At 38.5% G+C, this 26186-nt stretch overlaps 2 protein-coding genes across 3 annotated transcripts in view; both read right to left on the bottom strand.

The window, feature by feature from the left end:
• mctp1b (multiple C2 domains, transmembrane 1b) overlaps positions 1 to 2515 on the bottom strand; it is a 34741-nt gene extending 32226 nt beyond the window's left edge. Inside the window, exon 1 of the mRNA XM_084400787.1 lies at positions 1028 to 2515. Coding sequence (XP_084256913.1) covers positions 1028 to 1498 — 471 coding nt within the window. The 5' untranslated portion in view covers positions 1499 to 2515. The remainder of the gene's footprint in view (positions 1 to 1027) is intronic.
• Positions 2516 to 3965: 1450 nt separating this feature from the next.
• Positions 3966 to 14530, bottom strand: septin5b (septin 5b). Of its 2 annotated transcripts, none has more exons than XM_084400793.1 (11): positions 14440 to 14530; positions 11634 to 11724; positions 9488 to 9574; positions 9288 to 9411; positions 9062 to 9196; positions 5995 to 6112; positions 5758 to 5859; positions 5077 to 5173; positions 4804 to 4939; positions 4605 to 4707; positions 3966 to 4145 (listed from the first exon to the last, which is right to left on the bottom strand). In XM_084400793.1, exons 1-11 carry the CDS (start codon positions 14494 to 14496, stop codon positions 4083 to 4085), a joined length of 1113 nt encoding a protein of 370 aa, XP_084256919.1. In that variant the 5' UTR covers positions 14497 to 14530; the 3' UTR covers positions 3966 to 4082. The 2 variants fall into 2 exon arrangements, with proteins under 2 accessions (XP_084256919.1, XP_084256918.1); XM_084400792.1 differs by lacking the exon at positions 14440 to 14530 and adding an exon at positions 14282 to 14416.
• Between the last annotated feature and the right edge of the window lie 11656 nt (positions 14531 to 26186).

The raw sequence follows: 26186 nt of genomic DNA, 5'->3' as shown, positions 1-26186 counted from the left end.
AGAGGCCGGAACCGGCAAAAGGTGAACAACTGCGTAAATATCCAGATAAATAATATAACATAAATGTCCAGGCCTGGTCTTCTCTCTTCCTTCACTGTCGCTCCCGTGAGAGAGATCCTTGCCACAGTGTGCAAGGGCAAGGATATGCACAAGCATGCAACAAAGTGATTGTCTACTGAGCATTCCAGGAGTTCTGAATTGACACCAGATTTGGACTTGCAATGGACTTGGTTTTTGCTTGATTGTATTCAAAGTTGGATTCAGCAAAAGTGGGACATTGGGTAAGGTGAGGCAAATAAGCTTAATAGTCAATTGCCCTTTAAATCCAATCTAAAAATGTATCTCTGACATCATCCTGTTGGATGTGATGAGGTTTTAACATCTAACATATTATGTGTTACCCTGGTTTTACAAGGTGTCTAGCTGAACCATGCCGGTCAAGCTGAGGTGGTCAAAATTAACCTGCACACCTTGATCAAGTTGGTTAGGAATGGCAGATCACCTTGGACCTGAAACAAAACAGCTACCAGTTTACAAAAACCAGCTTAAACTAATATGAGGTTGTTTTTCCAACAGAAACCTGACTCTAATTTATCACTTTCTATATACGGAAATGCATTTATTGTATTTCAGTTGCAGCAAACTTATTTTCAAAAGGCCTAAATTCATTGTTTCACTTTTACTGATGACCTTAAAAAGTAAAGTCGATCACTGTCAAATAGGAATTACATTAAATATGATTTGAATACATTCACATTTAGGAGGGCTGTCGGCTGTGGCATCACAATTCCCCTGAGGGTTCAGTTATCCATAATAAATTTACCAAAAATCTGTTCCACTTTTGAATACTCACTCTATAATTTTTTTTTTTTTTTTAAACAGAGTGATTTCTAAAACATCTGCAAATGTAATGTAGACAAACTAGCTGTCAAGTTGTATAGGATCCAATAAAAAACGAAAAACTGCATCCATCACTTATTACTGCAGTGCAATGACACACACACACATCAAAAATTAAATATCTTACCACACTTTTTTTGACCTGTTCTTCATTACTATCCATCACAGCATCATCAATGCATGTGGACCCTTGCGGTGCAGGTTTATGTTGAGACTGCACCAATTGGGAGAGTGACGGTTTGGAGCTGACGGTTCTTTTCAGCATCTGGATCTCCGCACCGAGCGACGCTGCTGCTGCTGCTGCTGCTGCCGCCTCACCGACACTCTGCTCCCGCACGCCGCAGCGCGTCCTCCCGCTGTCACCGTCATCCAGAGCTCTCGCTGCGCTGGGCAGATTGGGTTGTGACGAAGACATCGTTCGGTCCAAACCATTTGGTCGTTTCTTTTTAAATATCCAAAACCCACTTTCTTGCTTTCTCTCCTTTTTGCCCAGTTTGGGGCTGCCAGTGAGTTTGGCTTTGCCGTGGAAGGATTTCCACAAGCCCCGCTGATGCTGATGGGATGGAGGAACATCATCCATGTCCAGTTTCCCTTCCATATGATCTCTCTGCAGTCTGCTGCTGTGTCCCAGTCAGATGTTTCTGTCAGGTTATGTTAAAAACATGCAAACCAATGCAAATGGCATTTACTTCAGTGTTGTGCTCAGCAGGACATGTTGAGTGTTAAAAACGTGTTTGATGCGGAAGTACAGTGATGGAGAGGCAAGTTCCTCCACACCACACCACATCTGCAAACCTTTATTTTTCATAAAACAAGACAGTCCCCCAGCCTGTAGCCCTCATCCACGCCCAGTATTTAAAAAAAAAAAGTTGCAGTTACACATACTTCGTAATACTGTAGCAGGCTATGTCTCATGCATGAGGTGTTCCTGCCCGCCGAGCTTTTATTTACATGCAATTCTGTTAAACTCCTCCTACGTCGTGGTATGTTAATCTGATACGACGTGATCAAAGAATGTTCATATCATATGCAAATGTGTACGTTTTTACCACAAGATAAACTTGTGACTGGCACATTGTAGGCTACGCACAGTTTACTTGCACACCTTGGTGGATCGTGTTTTCGTGAACTAGACCTTGAACAAAACCGTCCTTTTTCACATTCTATTCAAAGACAGCCTTCAAAGACTGATTGTAGCGCGGTCGACTGCGGGTTATGGAAGGAATATTTGATTGGTTGGAACTACTGAACGAATACGCCCTCTTTGCTGGGTTTCTAAACGGGTTCGTGATTCGTGAATGAACTAAATTAATACGGTCGTGGGGATTTTCTGATAGGAATGGAAAATTATAGGCTAAATTTGCTTTGTTGTAATTTGTGAGGGATGCGTATGATGTTAAAAAATCTTTCTAGATTTTCTTTGAACAGTTGTTTTACTCGACGACTTGGAGAGTGATTATAGTTGTCTGTCTCACTGAACGAATCTTTCAAAAGATTCGAGTCACTGATGATCACTTTACTTTCTGAACCTGGACTTTACGCCTCTGTATATTTTAATACATGGTGATATACCAAAATAACATATTTTACCATGAAATGTGAATTTGGAAATGAGCAATCCAAAAAAAAAAAAAAAAAAAACATTTAACAATGATGAAAAGATGTACAGATCAGACAGGCTCTACCACAGAGGATGTTTATTGGACAAAGGAATCATGACAGATGGTGCATTTATCATGCTCATAAGAATAGCTTGAGTAAACACATACAGGCCATACAAATCAATATCTCAATGCATCCATCTAAAAACCAACAACAGGTGATATTAAAATATCTCAGAGCCTTTTTACTGATAAAGATGGTCTGATATCCATTTTTATTTTTTAAATATTACAAATAATTTGGTATTTTAGAGCTGGAGCAGCTGTCTTAAATGGCATTTCTGTCAGGACCACTATCGTCAAATACGATTGACAATTAGCATACAGTTTGGATTGGTGGTATGGTTCCGTTCTGGGCGAGAACTCCCTGCGCATCCGTGCAGCCTAGCATGGATGAGAGCAGCAATAACCCCCCTTGGGGTAAACAGAACAGAACCAACATGAATGTATGCAAATATATTTAATTCAAGATTTTAAAATACAACATAATTCGAGAATTTATTCTGATTCAAGGGGAATCAGAATGCCAAATCTTGACTGGGCGAGAGGAGGAGCTGGGGATGGAGGAGGGTAATTCGCTCCTGAGAAACGCGATAGCTGCTGATAATACCGAAGGAGCTTATCATATGTATACGGTGATAGGCGTCGTATTCCTATAGGTAGATGTGCATCAGCTGAGAGTCAGCTGACGCGAGCTTGACTAACGTGACCTGACAGAACTAACGCTACGCTTGATATTATAACCAGAATTATACAAGTTGTCAAAAAGAATGACTTTTTTATGTGCAGTTGATAAAAGAAAACAAACATGTTTGATCTGAGAAAATTCTCTTTAACATACAGCAAAGTTTGCAACTGAAGGGTGCTCTGATTAGGCCTTCAGAGACAAGTAAATAAATAAACAATAAAAAATAATTAAGGTTTAATAATACTGTTAAAGGGTTTGCTATTAACAGCAAATGTTGATACTTCGTAACTGCGTAAACCTCGTTCAAAATGTAATGACTTTGTTGGTATAGCTGCTTCAAAAGTAGAAAATCACTCAAATGTTTAGTTTTCCACAAGCAAATCGGCACACACACCCGCGCACACACTAATTACTAAAAAATCATTTTTAAAATGAGATAGAAACAGGTCACAAAAAAATAGAACAAGACAGAACATTTGCCATGTCTACTGTGAATAAAGCAGTCTTTGCCATGGAAACAGTCATACAGCATCACAGACTGTACAAAGTGTGAAAATGAACGAATCACTAAATCATTTAGCTAAACTAAATATTTCTACTTGGAGCCTGGTTTTAAATATCAGGCTCAGAAGTGACCCTGTTAACCGCAGTGCTCAACACATGCATTCATATCTGTGTATTGTGTTTTAACATACAAATACATTTGTTTGTTTGTTTGTTTGTTTGTTTGTTTGTTTCACTACTGCATATCCTTCAGTGTGATGTAAAAGTGTTATGTGTCTGCTTGCAGACAAGCAGAAGTATAAATCAGCCGTTTCTGTGCAGGAATAGATTCACAGGTCCTGTTCATGCATCTGCTGTTGCATTTTCTGAAGCATCTCCTGCATCCTCCGCAACTGTAAGGGACAAAGTGAACAATATTAGGCAGATTCAGCATCTGCAAATGTCTCAAAAATACTATTTTCCTGACTAGCTTTGTGCTCAGGGCCGCATTTAGAAAGTTAAAGGGATAGTTCACCCAAAAATTTTAATTCTGTCATACTCACCCTCAAGTTGTTCCAAACCTGTATGAGTTTCTTTCTTCTGTTGAACACAAAAGAAGATATTTTGAAGAATGTTGGTAATCAAACAGTTGATGGACCCCATTGACTTTCATAGTAGGAATAAAATCAAAGTCAATGGCAACTGTCTGCTTACCAACATTCTTTAAAATATTTCTTCTGTGTTCAACAGAAGAAAGAAACTCACACAGGTTTGGAATCAATTGAGGGTGAGTAAATTATGACAAAATTTTCATTTTTGGGTGAACTATCCCTTTAAGAAATGAAATAGCTAGATTAAGCAGGACTGCTGACCTCTTCATCCTTCATCTTTATCAGCTTTTCTGTCTCTACGTCAGGGGTGGACAGTGGTAGTATCGGGATGGGACTCTCCACGCGATTATCCTGGGTCAGTTTGCTGGTGAAAACAGAACATTTCATAAGTGAACTCAATGGCTGTGTATTTTTCCGTATGATGTTTAGTAAGATATTTGGAAAACCCATTGTGACTTACCTTGTCATTTGCTGTATGCACTGCGCCCTGTAGTTTTCATAGTGCACGTCACACGTGATGTCTTTCAGGTCGTGCATGTGTGAGCGAATCAACATGGTCCTCAGCTTGACGAAATCACAATGGGACTGATTGTCCACTGTGACGAAAAAGAGTTGGAGGGGGTTGAAACTGATCTAGTTGGTTAATTATATAAATTTTAAGTCTTACTTTCGATGTATGTAAAGAGTTTGTCTTGTGCAAAATGTAGATATTCAAGCACAGATTTGTACTGACCTTCCACAATGCCCCATGGGTAAAGTCTCCCTCTCACCCGCTGACCTTTGACCTCCACTATCGTGTTGCTTCCAATCACGGCAAATGGAGTGCTCTCCTAAAAGCACAAAACATAGAGAGTTATATTTCTTGCTTCTAAGTTTTAATGCTTTTAGGCCTGGTTTCACAGACAGGGCTTAGATTAAGCCAGAATTAGGCTTTAGTTTAATTAGGACATTTAAATGACTTTTATAAATGTGCCTTTGAAAAAAAAAACATTACTGGTGTGCATCTTGAGACAAAACAATGGCACTGACATATTTTAAGATATATCAGTGCAAGTTGCTTTCAGTTAAAACAGCTCAAACATGCATTTTAGTCTGAGACTAGCTTAAGCCTTGTCTGTGAGACCGGGTGTTAAAGTTTACATTAGTTAGTTAGTCAGGTTCTCCAGTAAGAGTTGAGTTTATAGCAGTTTCTTTGAAGATTTTGACAGGGTTTAAACTAAAACTCTTTTTAAAAACGTACGTTACTTGAAATAAATTAAACGTTAAATGCAATGAAATCAAATACACGTTTCTTTTATTTCAGTTAGTTGCTAGTTGCAACCAGACATCAGCCTTGGATGAAACAGAAAACATATTTTTTCATGTCTTGAGTCATTAAGTACTCAAGCATCCATTTATAAGTCATAAAACGGACCTTCAGCTCTCGGTCCTGTTGCTTGAGCTCCTCGTCCTCATCGGAATCACAGTCTGGGAACTGGTACACTTTGATTCCGAACTTCTCGATCTCCTCTCTCACCTTGAATAGAAGGATCAAAAACAGTCGTTACGTCAGAAGCCCTGACACTATCGAGCAAGGACACGCTGTGCGTATGAATGTGAACTGAGCGTGTGCATGAATAAACAGGCTGAGGTGGAGGTGGATCTGCTTTACCCTGTCCTTCATCTTCCTCATCTCCGCTGGCGTCAGACAGTCAGCCTTGGAAATGAGTGGAACCACGTTCACTTTGTCCTGCAGAGCCTTCATAAACTCCACGTCCACGGGCCGCAGCCTGGGAAGAGAGCAGAGAGAGTGAGTGAGCTTATCTGGTCTGAGATACTGAGATTTATTTACTTTGCTGTCAAACTATATATATATATATATATATATATATATATATATATATATATAGGGCCCTATCATACACCTGACGCAATATGGCACGACGCAAGTGTTTTTTGCTAGTTTCAGCCTGACGCAGTTATCATTTTCACGTCCTGCGCCACGTTGTTTAAATAGCAAATGCATTTGCACCTATTTGTGTGACCATTGGCGTGCTGGTCTGAAAACGAGGTGTGTTCAGGTGCATTGTTGGTGCGTTGCTATTTTGAGGCAACAGAAATAGACTGCGCCATTGACCAACTGAAACCTGGTCTAAAGTCAATGGCGCAGTCTATTTCAGTTGCCTCAAAATAGCAACGTTTTTTTTTGTTATTTAAAGAGATTTTTTTTGTTATTTAATGTGCGCCTATAGGCGGGTCCACAACGCACGTACACTTTGCTTACTACACACACAGGCACGCGCAGCAACACACAAACATTTTTAAATATGAAAAATTAAAGAAAAAAGGTATGGTAGAGGAGCGCTTCCTGGACTCCAAAGTTTGGTTAAAAACGAGGTGCTCTTTGGATGGGAAACTAAATGCCAAAAATCAAAAAGGAAAAAGGAAGGTTTTTTAGAAGGTTAATGTGACCAAGCCATAATAATAAAGGCTTTTTAACTTTTGCAATTGAGAGTGCCTTGGAGTTCCTTTTTCCTTTTTGATTTATGAAAAATTAAAGGATTACAATGTAAAAGATATTGTGTACATAAAGATATGGTGGAATCCGGCTTGTCCCGTAGATGGTCTTTCCACTTGCAAATTCCGTCATCTAAATAGCGAATCCGTGATGGCGCGAGCACAACTGGCTTTAAAAAGGGAATGGGAGATGAGACTCTGGTTTATTACACGTTACACCCAAAACACACACATTACTCATTAAGAGAATAGAGACAACCCTTTTGGACCATGCCCTGGGAGCGCCAACCATTTTCCCGTCGTTAAACTAGCAAAAGTGGATTCGGACACACGCCCTAAGTGCACTTGCGCCGTGCGCTTTAGACCATGCGCTTAGATCGTCTATCCGTCTATCCCTGCCAATCCGTCTATACAACACGACTTCACCATCCAGCTAGAGTCATCATCAATCACCCCATCAAGGTCGGTCAGAAATCTCGGAGTAACGCTTGATGACCAGCTGTCCTTCACAGATCACATTTCAAAGACAGCTCGATCATGCAGGTTTGCACTGCACAACATCAGGAAGATCAGGCCTTTCCTAACTGAGCATGCAACACAACTTCTCGTCCAGGCCCTGGTCATCTCTAGGCTTGACTACTGTAATGCTCTTTTGGCCGGACTTCCAGCATGTGCAACAAAACCTCTACAGATGATCCAAAATGCTGCAGCTCGTCTTGTCTTCAACGAGCCCAAGAGGGCCCACGTCACTCCTCTGTTCATCTCTCTGCACTGGCTACCTCTCGCTGCTCGCATCAAATTCAAGGCATTGACGCTTGCTTACAGATCTACCACAGGCTCAGCTCCCTCCTACTTTCACTCGCTCCTACGAGTCTACATCCCTACCAGACGCCTACGATCGATCAACGAGCGACGTCTCGTGGTTCCATCACAGAGAGCCACAAAATCACTTTCCAGAACATTCTCATTCACAGCTCCATGCTGGTGGAACGTAGCCTGACGTCGTCATACTCAGATTCTAGTCAGAATGTGAGTCTGAGACTGCTCCATAGAGATTTGATTATGGGGTGTGTCTCAACCGAACCAGAAAAAAAAAAAACTCTGCACTCAATTGGATAGACCTACAACCAATCAGAGCAACGGAGTAAATGACGCATGTTCTTCATTCATATTTTCAACCAACAAAATGTCGCTGCTCTCTGTTCCTCTTTTAAAATGAATGCGCTGTGGATATCTTCTATAACAGACGCGATGGCGGAATCTACACATGATGTTTCATAAACAAAGTTCGGGAGGAGCACGTACAAATAATCAATCCAATATCAACTTGTCATCAAACAATACCATGTCTAACGTTACCCTATATCAGCATGAGGAAGCATATTCACTCTGTCAACTTACCTAACACTCCTTGACAGTTTTTCAGCATCCCTCCACCACCCCGAATCCTCACTCTTGTCTTGTTCTCTCACAACCAGGAATACGGGGGAGTATGGCTACCGAGCCCACAGCCCTCTCCTCGGACAGCACGTCATATAGCCTACGCATTTATTCTATCGACTTATTTGTGTGAAATCTTATATACGCATTTATTCTATCTGACTTATTTGTAAATGTGAACTCGTGAAATCTCAATTCTCCAGCAGCAGTCGTCTTTGTTGTAAACTAATTCAAATCAAGCGCTCTTTGGTGACGTGGATGATTACGTTACCGTTGCTCATCTGTCCATCATCATATAAAGCCCGCCCTGACAATTTGATTGGTCCGAACAATTTTTGTTCGGGCATAATAGCTCCTCAACGGAGCGAGTCCAGACCGAACTTCCCGACCAAAAAATGTTGTGGGCGGGGTTCGGGCTGGCACCCAGGCTAGGTGGAACGCTCTCCCCGGCCTCATCCGGAATGCAGAATCACTGGCAACATTCAAAAAACAGCTGAAAACCCATCTCTTCCGTGAGCACTTAACCTCATTAAAAAAAAAAAAAAAAAAAAAAAAAACACCTTTGAAACATCACTTATCAGGCTTATGCTACTCTGAATAATGCCTGACCTTTGTATTTTGAGCACTTCTTGCGTTGTTGTTGTTTTTGCCTCTTCATGATGACTCGCTTAATTTAGTCCTAATTTGTAAGTCGCTTTGGATAAAAGCGTCTGCTAAATGACTAAATGTAAATGTAAATGTAGATCGTTAAAATAGGGCCTATAGAGTCAGGCATATATTACCCATGGCCAAATGGAGGGATGAAGTACAAGCAGCAGTGAACACGATTATCCTGGATGTTCTTCCTGTTTAAGCCACTTTCATCCCGAAAATACTGTTCAAACTGCTGGTCAATATAGTCAGTATTGGCCTTCCAGCTGCAGGATTGAGAGGAATGTGTCAGATTAGCAGAAAAACTACCAATAATTGAATGAACAAATCTGTGGTAAACTCTAAGCACGTACGTACCTCTCCGTATTATTGACGGCGTCTCCAAAACCTGGTGTGTCTACAATGGTCAGTTTCAGCTTAACGCCCTTCTCCTCAATGTCAACGGTGTGTTTGATGATCTCCACAGTCTGATTAATGCGCTCTAATCAACAGAATACCTATTTGATGGCTTTATTTAAATTGCAGTAAAATCTGCGAGCATGGGAGTAGAAATATACCTTCAGCATTCAGGAGTTTCCTGTCCTTGTACAGATCTGTGAGGAACAAGCTGTTGATAAGGGTGGACTTTCCAAGACCAGACTCCCCTGGAAAACATGGAGTTTAAACATTCAGAAATGCACGTATGGCCCAGATACATTGACATGTCACACTCTATGTGGTCAAGGCACGATTGAATTCTGTCGTCTCTGAATTCAGTAATCTCCATATAGTGAAAAAAACTAGACTAAAATGTATTCATATCATACTAAGTATAGTACAAATCTATTAACATATTTATTGACATATCACTTAAGACTTACTGATATAAATAATTAAACTTCATTGCACATTTCTTAATATTAAGCCTAAAATATGTTTTAATATCACTATTAGTAAGGATATTATGATCACTGTATAATATCAGTCGTTAAATGTAAGATATTTAAAGTGCACCTAAAGTATACTTGCAATAGTTCCATTTTAGCACAATCAAATATACTTATGTATGTCTTTAGTTGGACCTCAGCACTATTTCTGGATAACTAAAGTGCATTAAGTACAAAATTAGCAAACTTTAAGTAAATCAATTTAGTATACCAACAGTACAATTTCAGGTTATTTATATTAACTACATACATATGTAAATGTATTTCTAGTATTTCTAGTATATATTTATTTTTCACTAGGGCTGAATCATTAAAAGTGGCAAAAATACTTTTTACTTCCTGTTTTGGTGATAAGCAGTGTTGTTTAAGTATTATTTATATATTATCATAGTATTCAGTAATATTTTGAGAATAATTTTTTAGTTTTTTTGTATTTTTAAGTAATTTTGTGACTTTTTTATATTTCTATTTAGCTTTATTTTATATTTATTTCAGTTTTAGTTATTTTAGTAATTGAACTTAAACTTATTTTATTTCAAGGGATATCCGTGGCGTATATCCGAGTGAAACAGCTTCTGGAATGAGGAAAAAAGTAGGGCGGGACTTGATTTTGTCTATCAGGAATTGATTGGATTATTGGATTGTTGTGGTTTGATATTGGACGATCTCATGTGAGTGACAGTTTGCCCCGCCCTCACGCCTGTCACTGCAAATAGCATGTAATATTAGTCTCAGTTTTCCCCAGAATGTGTCTGTGAAGTTTCAGTTTAAAATACCCAAAAGATCATTTATTATATCTTGTTGTTAATGCACATTTAAGGAGTGGAAGGAAAAACATGCTGTTTTCTACATATATCTTTAAATGCAAATGAGCTGCTGCTCCCCGCGCCGCTTTCCAGAAGAGGGCGGAGCCTTTACAGCTCATGCTTCGGATGCTCTGACAACAACAAAAATGAAGAATGTCACACAGCCAAAATGTCAGAAACTTTCAGTTGTGGTGTTCAGCCTTACATCGGACACTGATGGAGAGACTCAGTTACAACTTTTAGAAATCCAACTGGACGATTCTGAATGGTTAGTGAATACATTTATGTAGCTGTTGTGGCGTTAAATGGATTCAGCTCATAGCATGTACCATCATGTAAATCAAAAAAATTTCAGAAACAACTTTTGTTCAAATCCAACATTGAACTGACCCTCGTTTGTGAAGCAGTCTGGTGTAAAATGATTTGCACAAATTTATAACACTTTAACGACTTTCTTTGGCACATTTCCTTCATAAATTAAATTCAACTACAGTGTCCTCAGTGGCTCAGATGCTGGGAGTCTTTGGAAACTCTTATGTTCATTGGTACATCCAATAACAGAACATTTGTAATGTTTTTTTGGTGCAGACATTGTATATCTCCAGCTGCTACAGCGAGGAAACAGAAATGGTGGACCACTGCGGGTCACTCAGGGCGGGATCTATGCTAATAGGGCACATCGTCACCAGTCGTGGGCGGGGCTTCTGGAACCACTCGTTTGGAGAGACTGTTTATGATTCATGGGGATTATTAAAAAGGAGTGGGTGGATTTGTACCATTATAAGCTGGTTGTTTATACACACTGCCGACACACATCTGTGTTCTAACACCTGTATAATAGGTCCCCTTTAAGTTTTTCATCCAATATTTATGTTTTATTTCAGCTTTATTTCAATGAAGGAAAACAATATTTAATAGGTCTAATGTTAGCTTTAGTTAACAATAACAACACTGGTGATAAGGAAACTCACCTGCCACCATGAGTGTAAAATCAAAGCCTTTTTTCACCGACTTCCTGTGAACCTGGTTTGGGAGGGTGGCGAAGCCGACATACTCTTTTTCCTGAAAAATTGGATTATAATGGCATAATATAAAGGGTTAGTTCCCCCAAAACTGACAATTCTGTAATTAATTACTCGCCCTCATGTCGTTCCAAACCCGCAAGACCTTCGTTCATCTTTGGAACACAAATGAAGATATTTTTGAAGAATTCTCAGAGCTTTCTGTCCCTCCATTGACAGTAATGTCATTGCAACTTTCAAGGCCCAGAAAGGTGGTAAAGACATGGTTAAAATAGTCCATGTGACTTCATGGGTTCAACCTTAAGGTTATGAAATGAGAATACTTTTTGTGCGCAAAAAAACCCCAAAATAACGACTTTATTCAACAATCCCTTCTCCTCCATGTCATTCTCCTACGCTGTTGACGTAGTGTAAAGAATGCAGCGCTTCTGGGTTCTACGTCAGAACATCGGCTAGCTCTTGCGTAACCTTCACACGCATGTGTCGTGGTGCTCACATGACCAGCATCGGCCAATAGTGAGCCGACATTCTGACGTAGAACCAGGAAAGCGATGCTCTCTTTACACTACATCAACAGCGTAGGAGAATGACGTGGAAGAGAAGAGATTGTTTAATAATGTTGTTATTTTGGGGGGGGGGGGGGGGTTTGCACACAAAAAAGTATTCTCATCGCTTCATAACATTAAGGTTGAACCACTGTAGTCACATGGACTATTTTAGCAAATTTACTACCCTTCAGGGCCTTGAAAGTTGCAATGACGTTGCTGCCTATGGCTAGTTCAGAAACCTCTCAGATTTCATCAAAAATATCTTAATTTGTGTTCCGAAGATGAACGAAGGTCTTACAGGTTTGGAACGATATGAAAGTGAGTAATTAATGACAGAATTTTCATTTTTGGGTGAACTATCCCTTTAATAATACAATGCTAATACTACCACATTAATTTCCATATCAAAACAACTGTACAGTATGCAAAAAAATGGACATAGGCAAGCCAAATCATGTGACAGCTGAAGGGATAAAAATGAATCCAAGCGCCCCACCCCCAACCTTCACAGCCAGCCTGATGTATGCCACACGTGCTACATTACTAGGGCAATCCCACAATTCCTGCCATGTTTCATTGTGCTTAGTGAGTCTGTGTGGGAGCGGTCATGCCTGAAGGCCTCACGGTCCATATTTCAAATATTACATCATGTATCCTATTATATAAAACCTCTCTGCTGTCATATATAATCATTATGCTTGGTTTGCATCACGAATATGCAAATTTGGTCCTGTTTATTGGTCCAATTCATCTTAGAGAACAGCAGAGTATATTCAAATCTCTAGGAAAGGAATGGAATGCGCATGACCGAATGGCCAAGTTTGAATCTGTGTTTGCATTAAAACACAAACACAATAAGACTAATTAGTAGAGTTTGCTTTTGAGATAGCATTAAATAAAATAGCAAGTTTGGTTCAGAAAGTGGAGATCAATTACTTAAAATCTGTCTTTGAACAATAGACTCTCCTGGCTTCATCTCCAGGATTGTTTGGCCTGTCTGGAGAGAGGTTTATCCTCACCTAGGGCCATGGATATTGGATTTGGCTTTCAAGCACACTTGGCAACAGTCTCAGTCATTGGAAAGCCTGTGCGTGCATTCGTGGGCGTTCACAGAGAAATAACGCAAGAAATGAATTGGATGTTTCCTAGCAGAAAGAGGCATTAGCGTTACTTTCATCAGTCGTCCAGAATGACTGACAGTTCGCCCTCGGGTGGACACACGGAGAGCTAAGTGCACATTTAGACATTTCCTAAGCCAGTGCAAAGCAGACCACATGAACATCAGCTTAACTCACACTTATCATGTTTTCTTAAGAGAATGTGAAATAATTTAAAAGAACAGACTATTATTTAATTATGCATTATTTTGCATTGTGACTTTATTTCTCTAATATTTAAACACATTTCTCTCCTAATTCTCATTATAGTAATGTGTATTAGTGTCACAATGCAAATAATCTAGTTTGCAATCAAACACGATTCATTTTCTTTTCAGCAAAATGCAATGTATTACTTTTCTATATGGTGTTGGAGGTGGAGTATGGCCTTTCTTTGAGATCAACATATGACGCATATAATTTAAAATAGTTATGCAATTAGATTCAGTGACATTTAATGAAAACTTTAAGGCAGTGGCTAATTATGATGGTATCAGCATCGTTCTCATTGTTCTCAAATGATGCAATTCTCCTGCTGCTTTACAGTGAGGTTAAACAGAGACATGTGAAATGTGGGACACTGAAAGCAGGCGGTGAGGATTAGTTTCATGCATCTCTGAAAATGGACAGCATCCATGAATTTGATGGAAGAGATATTTGCAGTCCTTAAATAACTGATCAAATATACAGAATATGATATTTCGGTGTTCATTGTTACTCTCCTAACCAAACAGCTGTAGATAGAAGCTGTGAGTGATGATGCAGGACCGCTATTCATAGCACTGTCCCAGAAATATATGCATGCTCACAGATGTGGATTAACCTATGTTCAACTCATAGAAATGCAGCTCACTATTTATATTGATGATTACAGACAATAAAGCATGCTTACCTCTCCATCCTCTGTTGTGTGATGTGAAATGCCCGCAGCAGGTGAAGGATGCAGACGCCCAGTCAAGCGTTGAGAAATCCACAACGATTGATGCAAACAGACACATTACATTTCCTTTATTAAATCCCGCTGCTATTTCAGTCACATACCGTTAATACTTCCCACATCTTACCTGATTTCACCGTTCGGCTCTTGTACCTGGCGCTGCTCGTCATCCCGACCGCTTTCGGAACGCGAAACCCCAAACCACTATGGAGAAGGCTTGCTCATTAATATTCATTTTCCCAGCCTTCTCATTGGACGCTCTATTTAAATACTGCTGCTATTGGATGGCAACCGCGCAACTGCATTAATACGTAATTAATATTCATTAGAAGAGGTTTAGCCATAGTAGGTTTCATATTTTGGCTTTCAGAACAGCTGGAATAATTATGATGCTGCCGAATGCGGAGGGGAACGATCTGACAGTCTACATCTGATCATTTAGGGCCAACCATTTGCGACTTCATTTCATTGATCACATAAAACTGATAATAAATCGATATTTACATAAAATAAAGACCATGTGATTTACAAATACTGAAAGGATTTATTAATAAATAAACGGACACTTTCAAAATGACCAATAATTCGACATACCTACAGTGTTGCTGCATTTAATTATTTAGTTAAATATAAAATAATAATAATAATAATTGATTAAAAAAAGAAGAAGAAAAAAATGATGTTGATTTAACGCAGAGTCGCATGGTGGCAGTATAACGTCATATCCAGACTCGTAGGTAGCTCTCCATAATGGTTTGAATGAATGGATGTATGTGAGAGCCTTTGAGTGCTCAATTTATCTAGGTCATGTATGTATTCTCATGCATTGTGATTTCCCTCATAGAGGACAAAGTGGAAAGGAAGATGTCTGGTGAGAAGCACAATAGTGAGACCCTGCTCTGTAAATACTGCCCAGGAAACATTGTTACCAGGCCCGACTAGGCCTATAGGGAATTGTTCCTCTCTGTGTCAGAAACGGAGCGTTTTGTTTATTCTAAAAACACAGCAAAGGTCGCTTAAATTAGGAACATGCTGACATTGTAACTTTGTTGGGGAAAACAACGAAGTAGGCCAGTGAATGAATGTGGCCTGTATATTGAGAGAGACATTTCCTCTGAACGTTTGAAGTTTGTTGAGGAAATAATATTGATATATCTAAAGAAACTGCTGGCCACTGAATTGAAAACATATGCTGATATTTTAATCAACCTATATTTGATAGCATCTGTTACTGTTACAATTAGGGCTGTCGATTTAATGTGTTGATTTGGTGCAATTAATTATGGAAAAATAACACGTTACAATTATTAACGTTTTTACCTCACCCCGTCCCGGCCCAGGGGTCTCATTTATAAAGCGTGCGTACGCACAAAACGGGGCTGGAAACGTACGTACGCCAGTTCCCACGCAAAGGTTGTGATCTATAAAAAACAAACTTGACGGGAGAATGTGCGCACCTTTAAGCAAACTTTGAGCCGTGCGTAGGCCTACGCACATTCTGGAGACAAAGGGAATTGGCGACACCGATGGTGAGCTGGAGTTAAGTGTCTTTTTGGTCACTTTTAGACAGAAAATCTAAAGAAAATTTAACATATACAGAAAGATAATACAAATATAATTTCACTCACCAAGCCTGCCACTTGAAGCAAATATCCATTCCTTCTTAAATGTCCGCGCCAGCGAGCGCGTTGGGCCGTTTAGTGAAACTGACGCAAATAACAGTTTAAATAAACATTTATGTTTATTGTTGTATAAACAATACAACATTTTTATATTCAAATTCAGTCAATAGAAATATTTGTTGTTAATGCAGTGTTTTTGAACACTTTTCCTCTGGCATGCTTTGTTTTAATGTTTTAACCACAGAGATAACTGCTTATCATGATAATACCAGATTGTCTGAGAAAATAGTTTCGTGCAAATAATGCCCAAGGCCTATCTGTTTCCATTAAAAGTATCAATTAAAAATACAATTCGGCCAGTGGAAAAGATTGAGAAAAACTTTCTCTGAAATGTATTTTACACTATTTGATTTATGTATTCAAAAACAAGGCAAGGATAGGCACCTACTTGATTTTTTTTAATGTAATGTGTCTTGTACCGTTAAACGTTATCACGTGGATGAATAATCATATGCAAATGATATGCAGATGAGGATCTGCATAGTAAAACTAGGCGTTGTAAACTCCATATATGGTTATTTCGGGGAGGAGACGCATGTGCGCAAAATCTTCCGCTGACTGGGATTTATAAAGTGTATTCTGCGCAGGTTCTGGCGTACGAACGGTTTTATAAATCCGAATATTATTTTGCGTACGCCATTTTTGGCTTTCGGGCGCACGTACACTTTTAGTAAGGTTCCTACGCACAGTTTTATAAATGAGACCCCAGACCAGTATGCCATCTTAGGCCCCATCCACACTAGGCCTACTGCGTTTTCGTTTAGAAACGGAGACCTTTTGCTACGTTTGCACCTCCCGTCCAGACTAAAACGGCAAAAACGAAGACCTAAAACGGAGAAGTTTAGAAACGCTGCCGAACCCGTTTTGCGTTTTGAATCTCCGGAGGGCGTTTTAGTGAAGACGGGTCAAAACGGAGGACTTTAGAAACGATGACGCAGAGGCTCACGCTCGGCTCTATGATTGGGTCTCATCAGTCATGGAATATGCACAGGTAATATTCAGTACCAGTAAACTGGAACATGGAACAGTTTTTCGCGCGGAAAACACGTGCATGCTAGAAATAGAACCGACGCCTATTTTTCATGCGACACGCAAGCATGTTGGAAGCGTTTCCAGGCTAAATAGAATAGGAAAAGATGTTTATATGTCATTTTGACACAAATACATATTAATAAATGACATTTTGATGTTTGAAAGTCTCTAGGTTTACACCGGCACGCGCATGCCCAGTGTTGGTGAATGGTCACGTGATCCGCGTTTTCAGTCGTTTTAATGTGAACGGAGATCAATTCTAATACGCAGCTAAAACGCTGGTGTGGACGGAGATCGTATTCGTTTTAATTCTCCGTGTCTAAACTAAAACGCAGTAGTGTGGATGGGGCCTTACATTGCATGTAGTTTAGTGAGGATTTGGTCAACTACGTTAGAAACATGTCAGACCATTAATAAATGCCTTCTGAAGCAAAGCGATGGGTTTTTGTAAGAATAATATCTATATTTAAAACTTTATAAACTATAATCACTGGCTTCCGGCAACGGTCGTACGCGCGTTCACGAGAGATTTGGAAGAGTGACCTCTGACCCATGACCGTATGATGTAGGTAGGCGGTAGGTGAGAATTGACGAACACGGAAACGCAGAGGATAGAGCAAAACAAAACGCTGGTCATGAATTAGAAGACTAAAACGAGAAGTTATAACGAAAAATGGCAGATTATTTTGATATAAGAGAAGAGGAGAGGATCTTACAAAAACCTATTGCTTCGCTTCAGAAGGCAGTTATTAACCAACAGGAGTCGGATAGATTTCTTTTATGATGGATGGATGCGCTTATTGGAGCTTCAAAAATTCAATGCCATTACAAAACTGGGAAGAGCCAGGATATCAAGTATCAACTTATCTCCTAAATTATGCAAAAATTATTTAATATCTCGAAAAGGAGAAAATAAATCACAATTCCTGACATATGGCATAAGTATAGAGTTAAAAATGTGGATAGCATAGATGAGATCATTTAGTATTGGAAAAAATATATTTATTTCTTCAGGAAAAAAAAGTGAGAACATGAGAAGCAAAAGTCTAAATTGGTTCTCCAGATAAGCTCATTGATGTTTAGAATAAAAACTGAAATATTAAAGAGGTCTTGTGCTTGATTTTTCTACTACCATTTAAAGATTTTAAAGTTTTTGAAAGAAGCCTCTTATGTTCACCAGAGCGGCATTTATTTGATCAAAAATACAGTAATGTTGAAATATTATTACAATTATTTTACATGGAAAAGCTACATTTTCACATTATCCTTCAGAAATCATTCTAATATTCTGATTTGCTGCAACAGAAACATTATAATTATTATTATCAATGTGGAAAACATTGTGCTGCTTAATATTTTTGTGAAAACCGCGTGCTACATTTTTAAGCGCTTAAATAGGAAGTTATGAGAACAGCATTTATTTTGAAATAGAAATCTTTTTTTATATAAATGCCAAGTTCCATCATGAAACTCTAGATGGCGCAGGCTGATGGGTCCTTCATGCCAGCTGATGATACTTACACCGTTAACTATTTGGCACAAGCTGATTGGTTCAAGTCGCATCTGTAGCCAATGAGCTGCTCAACATTTAAATGGCTGAGTTACCATTCGCAATAGCAGTTCGCAGCGCGCTGAAACCCTCCACCTTCCCCAGCTCCACCTGAATAGATCTGCTATGGGTCATTGATATATTTGTGCAGCAGCAGTAGTATGTTTTACATACTCACAGCAGCATATTGTGTATGTATTGGCAGTAGCAAGCTCCTGTACTTGATCTGCAGAACAATAATCAACAGCATCAGCAGATTAATTCTGCCGAGACTAAATACATTAATTTTCATGTTTTCTGTGGCTCAGCTGCAATTCTTGGTTTATTAAAACTGCATATTTAGCCTGGATTTGAACCTCGGAACAGTGTTGGGGTAATACATTACAAGTAATGTGTATTACGTAATCTGATTACTTTTTTGATGTAATGAGTAAAGTAACGCATTTACAAGTTATGTGCATTATGTAATCAGATTACTTTTTTGATGTAACGAGTAACGCATTACAAATAATGTGTTAAGAGTCAAACGTGTATCTGGTATAACTTTCAATGGCACCAGAGTTAGCCCAATAAAGCATCCTGAAAAATGAGAGGCACAACTTAACGATCTGTGGTTTGTAATCAGCTCTTCAGCCTAAGAGTTTCTTTTGTGTTATTAGTCTGACAAAAGCTGATAGTCATAAACAATGGTGCAACAAAACAAAAACATCATAAACACATGAGGCAGCGCTGCTGACGATCGCTCTTGCGTCCACACTAGCGCAGGGGCAAACTGGAGGAAAACAATGATGGGAAAATCCAGTAGGAATCATCCAGCTGCTCACCACGGTCACCTTCCTGTGCTTCAGTGCTGGTTACACAGCAGCCAAACAATTAAAGCTGCAATTAACAGGCCTCAGTTCCACATCTGAACAATCGCAGCACAGCTATTTGGCAATCACACAAGCATTGTTGTTGCATTTTCATTCTTCAATAGCCTCGCTAATTTACAATTGGTTTTTTTAATTGAAATCATGGCTCTTATGTCATCATGCTTTCCCGCTATTTCATCCGAGTATTTACAAACAGTCTCTCTTTCCCTGGAACTAAGGCCAGTGTTGCCAAGCTGTGTTGCATCGATCAAAATTGTTTAGGCCTACATATATCTACATCTTTACATGTACACTTTAGATATGGCTCAGTCAGTGTAAAGGACCGTTCACACCAAGAACGTTAACTTTAAAAATAACTATAACAATAACTTTATTAGCAGCTGCACCAACGCAGATAACGTTGTATTTATTAAGCACGCATAGTTCTCATAGTTAGGCTATCGTTCACAGCAAGGACGATAACTATAACGATATAGTTCTAAAAAATTATTCTAAATAATAAAAGAATAGCAGAGTCCACATCACAACTATAATGGCCCGTTCACACCAAGAGCGATAAAAATAACTATTAGCGTCCACACTAATGCACAATATTGTAATGTTTATTCTAAGCACGCACTGCCGCTTTAAATGCTCGAGCTTTTTAAAGCAGGATGGATTCTGATTGGCTGTCAATGTTTTTAATCGTTCATCAGCTGGAAAAAATCGTTCTGAAAGTGATTCCAACTATATCGTTCCTACGTGCTGTTATCGCTATAGTTGTGGCGTGGACTCTGCTATTATTTTATGTTTAGAACGACTTTTAGATATCTTTATTGTTATAGTTATTGTCCTTGGCGTGACTGTGCCTTTAATGATAACGGCACAGAAAAACAATATCATTGGAATCACTTTCAGAACGAATTTTTTTTTTTTTTTGCTGATGAACGACAGCCAATCAGAATCCATTCTGCTTTAAAGAGCTCGAGCTCGTTCTTGGTGTGAACGGATCTTATGTTTATTTTGTCGCCATTTTATTTTATTGTTTAATCGTGAGACAAATTTATTGTTATTGAAATTTGTGAGACAAATTTACCTTTCAAAATATCGTTAATGTTGCACCTTAACAAGTGAAAAGTCTGATCACTTATAAAAGTAAGTTATTTATTTGTGCAAACAGTTTACAAGAAAAATTCTGTGATCCAGCATCTCGTATAGGACATTATGTAACCTGGTAGCAGTGAAGATTACATAAGCACCACACAAAACATATGGATGTGTGCCAGTTGCAGTGACGCTGAAGCACCTTATTTGTTTCGTCTCAAAGTGCTCCAAGAAACAGAACATACCACAGGATGGGCATGGAAGCTTTCTGAACGCTTCCTCCAACGGACAGCAACAACTGAGGCTCACAATAACTTTGCTTGGGAAACTGGCATCTCAGGAACACATAGGGTTTGTGTTAAGCATCCATACAATAGCTCATTAAAGGTGGCTCGAGCGGCTTTACACCACCTCGGTTAAGATGCCCGGTCCATGCAGGAAACGTTTATTGTTCTGTACAAGCTGTTTCTTTGTTTCTCTTCTCACGACGAACAATTGAAGCAAGATGGGTGGGGGTTAAGGCAAACGTTTCTTTCTGTTCACGTAAAACCCAGTTCAAACTGAAAGCTTTCAAAAATAGTCAGATATGTAAGTGCAGGAAAGTGGAAAATAATAGAAATATATATATATATAAATAATAATAAAAAAAACTCAAATTAACTTTTCGGATCTAATTTCGGATCTAATTATTATTATTTTCTTTGTAATCTTTATATATATAAAGATTACAAAGAATTACATATATATATATATATATATATATATATATATATATATATATATTAAGTGCAATATATTTACTATTAGTTAGTAAAACACTGCCAGAAAATATGTTTGATCAATTTTAAGTTTAATTTAATAGAAAATAGAATTAATACAATTGTAAGTACAATTGTAATAAATGTAAGTACAAACATCAAACGTAGGTCTTTATAATCAAGAAATGCTTTTGACATTTTATTTATTTTTCTAATTTGTATCGTATACTAAAGAAATTTGATAGTCAGCTAATATAATTTCCAGGAAATCGAACTCCCATTTCTACAGAAACCTCATTCTTAAAAGATGTCAACTCATCTCAAGCTTGATAGGGAAAATGGCTCAGGAAATTTGAAGGAAACAGTGAGTCAGATGAGTTGAATTTTCACCACTGTGAGGGGGCCAGAAATAACCAGTTTGCCCAGGGGCATAAATGAGTAATTTCCAGCTAAATATTGGATAAAACGATTGTCATATTTGTGCAATGACTGCAAACACCATAGGAAGTACCTAAGCTAGGAAGTACCTAAGCTATAATTCCTTCAGAAATGACAACATTAATGTACAAGATACAATCAGACCTGCTTCCTGGTGATAATGGACCTGGATATAAACTTCATTACTGCACTTGAGGAACACATTGTTCATTTAGTGAAATAGCAGGTTTATAAACTAGCAAATCATGAAAGATGGGTGGGGTATTTTAAGTACTTCATGACTCTTAAAGTTTGGCATTTGATTATTCCAATGTGCAATTTTGAATATAAACAAAACTCCCATTGGCATAAATCACCTTGAAGCTTGCACATTTCACAAACTCATTGTTTAACCATTTACTCGTTATCCATTAACAACTAGGCTATATAGCGTACAGTTAGGTTAATACTTTTAGTTAGCTACAAAAATTAAATAGCCTACGTTCACCCACTTTCACACTGCTTTAATATGGGTTTTCACATACAATTGCGTGTTATGTCCGAGCATGTGTGTGCTTGCTATGCTAGCCTGTCCGAAAATGCCTACCTTTAAAGCTACACTGTGTAATTTTTTAAGTTGATTCTTAGGAAAAAACACTTTGTTCTTTCAAAATGATATGTGCTCATTAATGTGTAATTACTTCTACCAACTAATCAAGTATTCTCGTAAGCGTAGAATCTGCCATTTAGAATACATACGAGCGAGTCGCTCGAATGGCGGCAGCCATGTTGCGCCTCCATCTTGAAAATACATTAGCCAAAGAGGGACATACCTGGAAATTCAAGCTTCGCCTTTCGCGTTTTTACACTCAGTGGCACCGTGACGAATGCGAGGGGGAGATTACTCGCGATTGCCGGCAGATTTGAAATAATACGGCCACCGTAGGAGTTAAAACGCCCTCGGAATGGGAGGAGCTAGAAAGTAATATTCAGTTGGTAGTCATAAACAATTTCACCGCTAGACGGGAGAAAATCCTACACAGTGTAGCTTTAAATATTGTCAACATTATCAATATGAATAGAACAGGTTGAAAATCACAGGTTGATCGCCCCAAACACTTACGGTTTTAATGTAGCCTATGATATTTTGATGGTTTGATAAGTATGCAAATCTAGGTTTTTATTTCCACCTGTTTAAGGTCTAAAATTATGCAATAATGAGCATTTTTTAATAAAGTCAGATATTCAGTTCAAGCGATGACAAAATCACTGACAACTGTTTAGAAAGCTTAGGAAAGATTAATAATATGAAAATGAATGGTTGGTTGGATAGTTGGATTCAGTATCACACCAGAACAATAGTCGTGAGGGAAATAATAAGACAGGACAGGATTTCCGCACTATACTCCATCCTTCCCCAGCCCACGTGACAGCATGGCTCACCTCAGCCACTGTTCGTCATCCGCGGGCCCAGATTCTCAGCTGCTGTGGGCGGTGCCAGAGAACAAGGTCTTGATGTTTTGTTTCTGTGCTCACGTCCTGACTGATGTTACTGATGAGGCCCATTAGATACGTGTTTAAACCCAAACACCTGGCGTAGCCTCAGCCCTGAGCTCAGACTAGAGGAAACATCTGGAGAAAACATGCACATCAGCATTTTTTGTGCACTTCTGGTGCTAGGTGCCTGTCTGGACTGCACTCACGATTCTTGCTGAAAGTGATAAAACACATCGCCTCCTTGGAATGCTGGGACATCCGTGGCTAGTGCACGAGCTGAGATCAGCCTTGATTAACGCAGCGTTGTTTGTGTTCTTTTTAATTATACTTCCATTGTGGATGAGGGGCTGATTGTTCTCAGGAAATTACGCCAGTTATTAGCTGACCCTGTTTTAATGTGTGTTCTGATTAAACGTGTACATCCATGTTGCATTTTTAAGAGAATATAAACATCAACAGGAAGTTGAATTGGAATGACAGGATCAATCAATCAATCAATCAATCAATCAATCTATCTATCTATCTATCTATCTATCTATCTATCTATCTATCTATCTATCTATCTATCTATCTATCTATCTATCTATCTATCTATCTGTCTATCTGTCTATCTATATCTGTCTATGTGTTTCCATAGAACAAACGTTTTAAAAGTTGTTGTTTTTTGAACCCGTACCTTAAGGTTTAACAATAGTAATGTATGCATTCTGGTCTGATTGCACATTTCCATTTCTCTGTTATCAAAAAAACCCCACTTTTCCTTCCAAATGGTAATTTTCTTATCAGATTCCTCCCTATCTAAGTAGGTCACGAGGAATGGCTGTTCTTACGCTTTGCACAGATGCCACACTAAGCAAGGATACTTCAATGGTTGCAATTTGGGTTCCTAGGGGGGGATATTTTCCCATAGTATAAATAGTTATAAGTAGTAACCGTTAGCGTTTTGGTGTGGTCTATCTTGTGATCATCATGCTACATTTACTTTAAAGTAAGCCCATTAACAAAAAAAACTTGAATCAACCAATGATCATCTGTCGCTGTCATCAGGCAATTACTGGCATCCTGTTAACATGTTGTTTTTTTTTTCAAACAAAGCGAAATGCAGTTCACAGGACAGTGTTGGCAACATAAACACTAAAACAACAAGGAGGTTTAAGACAAAAGCTGATAAAACAGAATAAACTATATATACTGCATTTGTTTTAATATTATTTTTTGTCAGTTTACATGAGAAAATGTACATTTAGAAATATTCAAATGTTGTTACTGTAATTTTGGCAGTAAATGGTTCTTGCACTTTGAAAAAGCAGCTGCTTTACCGGTAGGCTACACTTTTCTTTTTTTCTTTTCTTCTTTGGACCCAGCAACCTGATTACAGTAAATGTTATCAATAGCTTTAAATGGAATTGAGCCTCCTTTGCAGGCGTTCACTCCAGTAAAACTTCTGGACATAGGAAATTATCACTTCTGGGAAAGCAGCTGCGTGTGAGAAAGCATTGTCCATTAACTGAAATCTAAGTTATATGAAATGAAAAAAAATTATGAATTGTCTTTACACTTTCGTTTCTTCATTCTGAAGTCATTGGCTCTGATGAATCAGAGGATCAACACTGTTTGGCTCTTGAGTCTCTAGGTGGTACGGTAGCCGTCTTCCGTCATTTTCTCTGCAGCTGCATGTTCACAATCACAAATATGAGACAGTTCACCCCTCTTCCTGTTTTTCCAGCGCCACTCCTCAGCATGCTTTAGGAGAGGAAGTAACAAATCTAATCATACATTATGACTCTACACATGACACACTGGGCTGCACGTAGATAAAACCGTATCACGCAAGGTGAAAGACATTAAAGGATTTCCATCACTCTAAAAAATGTTGGGTCAAATGTGGACAATTTAAAATTTTCAACCCAACGGTTGAGTTTGTCTATATTTGACCCAAACATTGCTACAACCCAGCAATTTTTAGATTGACGTATTTTTGTCATGTTTTTCAGATTGCTATAAAATGCAATAAAAATTGCATGTTTTTTGCCATGTCGTATGGATTTAAATATCAAACAATTAGATTTTTGTTTAAATTGAGAAAAATCTGTACAATTTTTGGTTTAAATCCAAAATCACATACTTCTCTGCTATATAGTAGGCGAAAAACTTTATATGATAAAATAAGTATGTTGGAATTGACAGCACTCGTAAAAGAGTAGGAAAAAAGTACCCGGATGACCTACTATTTCTGGTGGGATTCTGAAGTGTGCCGATGGACACTTTACTGTCCCATGAGGCAACGAGAGAGGATTTATGAATGACAGCGAAGCAACGCAACTGATGCTTGCAGGTCACATGATAATGACAACATGACAACATGGCGAATGTAGTACGTCCAGATTACATTCACACTACACACACTTATATAAAGCTTTTTTAGTGGTCGTGGAGTAATAACTTTAAATACGAAATAATAATGCGATTTTGGACGCAGCCAATATAATTCCTAATGACATTGTTGAAACACCGATTATTATTGGTTGACACATTTTCTAGTTTTTTTTTTTTTTTTTCAATTTAGGACTCAATTGCAAATAGCCAGATTAAAAAACGATATTACTTAAAGTATTAGTTTACCCCCAAAAAATTCATTCCACACCCATGAGACCTTTGTTCATCTTCGGAAAACAAATGAAGATATTTTTGATGAAATCTGAGAGCTTTCTGTCTCTCCATTGACAGTCTACGCAACTACCACATTCAAGGTCCAAAACGGTAGGGAAGACATCATAAGTAATCCAAGTGACTCCAATGGTTTAACTTAAATTTTATGAAGCGAAACGAGTGCTTTGTTTAAAAAAATATATACCGGTATATATGTGTGTGTGTGTGTGTGTGTGTGTGTGTGTGTGTGTGTGTGTGTGTGTGTGTGTGTGTGTGTGTGTGTGTTCCTGAATTATGTTTCTTTGTGCAAACAAAGCACTG

Source organism: Rutilus rutilus, assembly GCF_951802725.1.
Source record: "Rutilus rutilus genome assembly, chromosome: 25".
In the NCBI taxonomy this organism is placed as follows: Eukaryota; Metazoa; Chordata; class Actinopteri; order Cypriniformes; family Leuciscidae; genus Rutilus; species Rutilus rutilus.
This window is presented reverse-complemented; position numbering and strand designations above follow the sequence as displayed.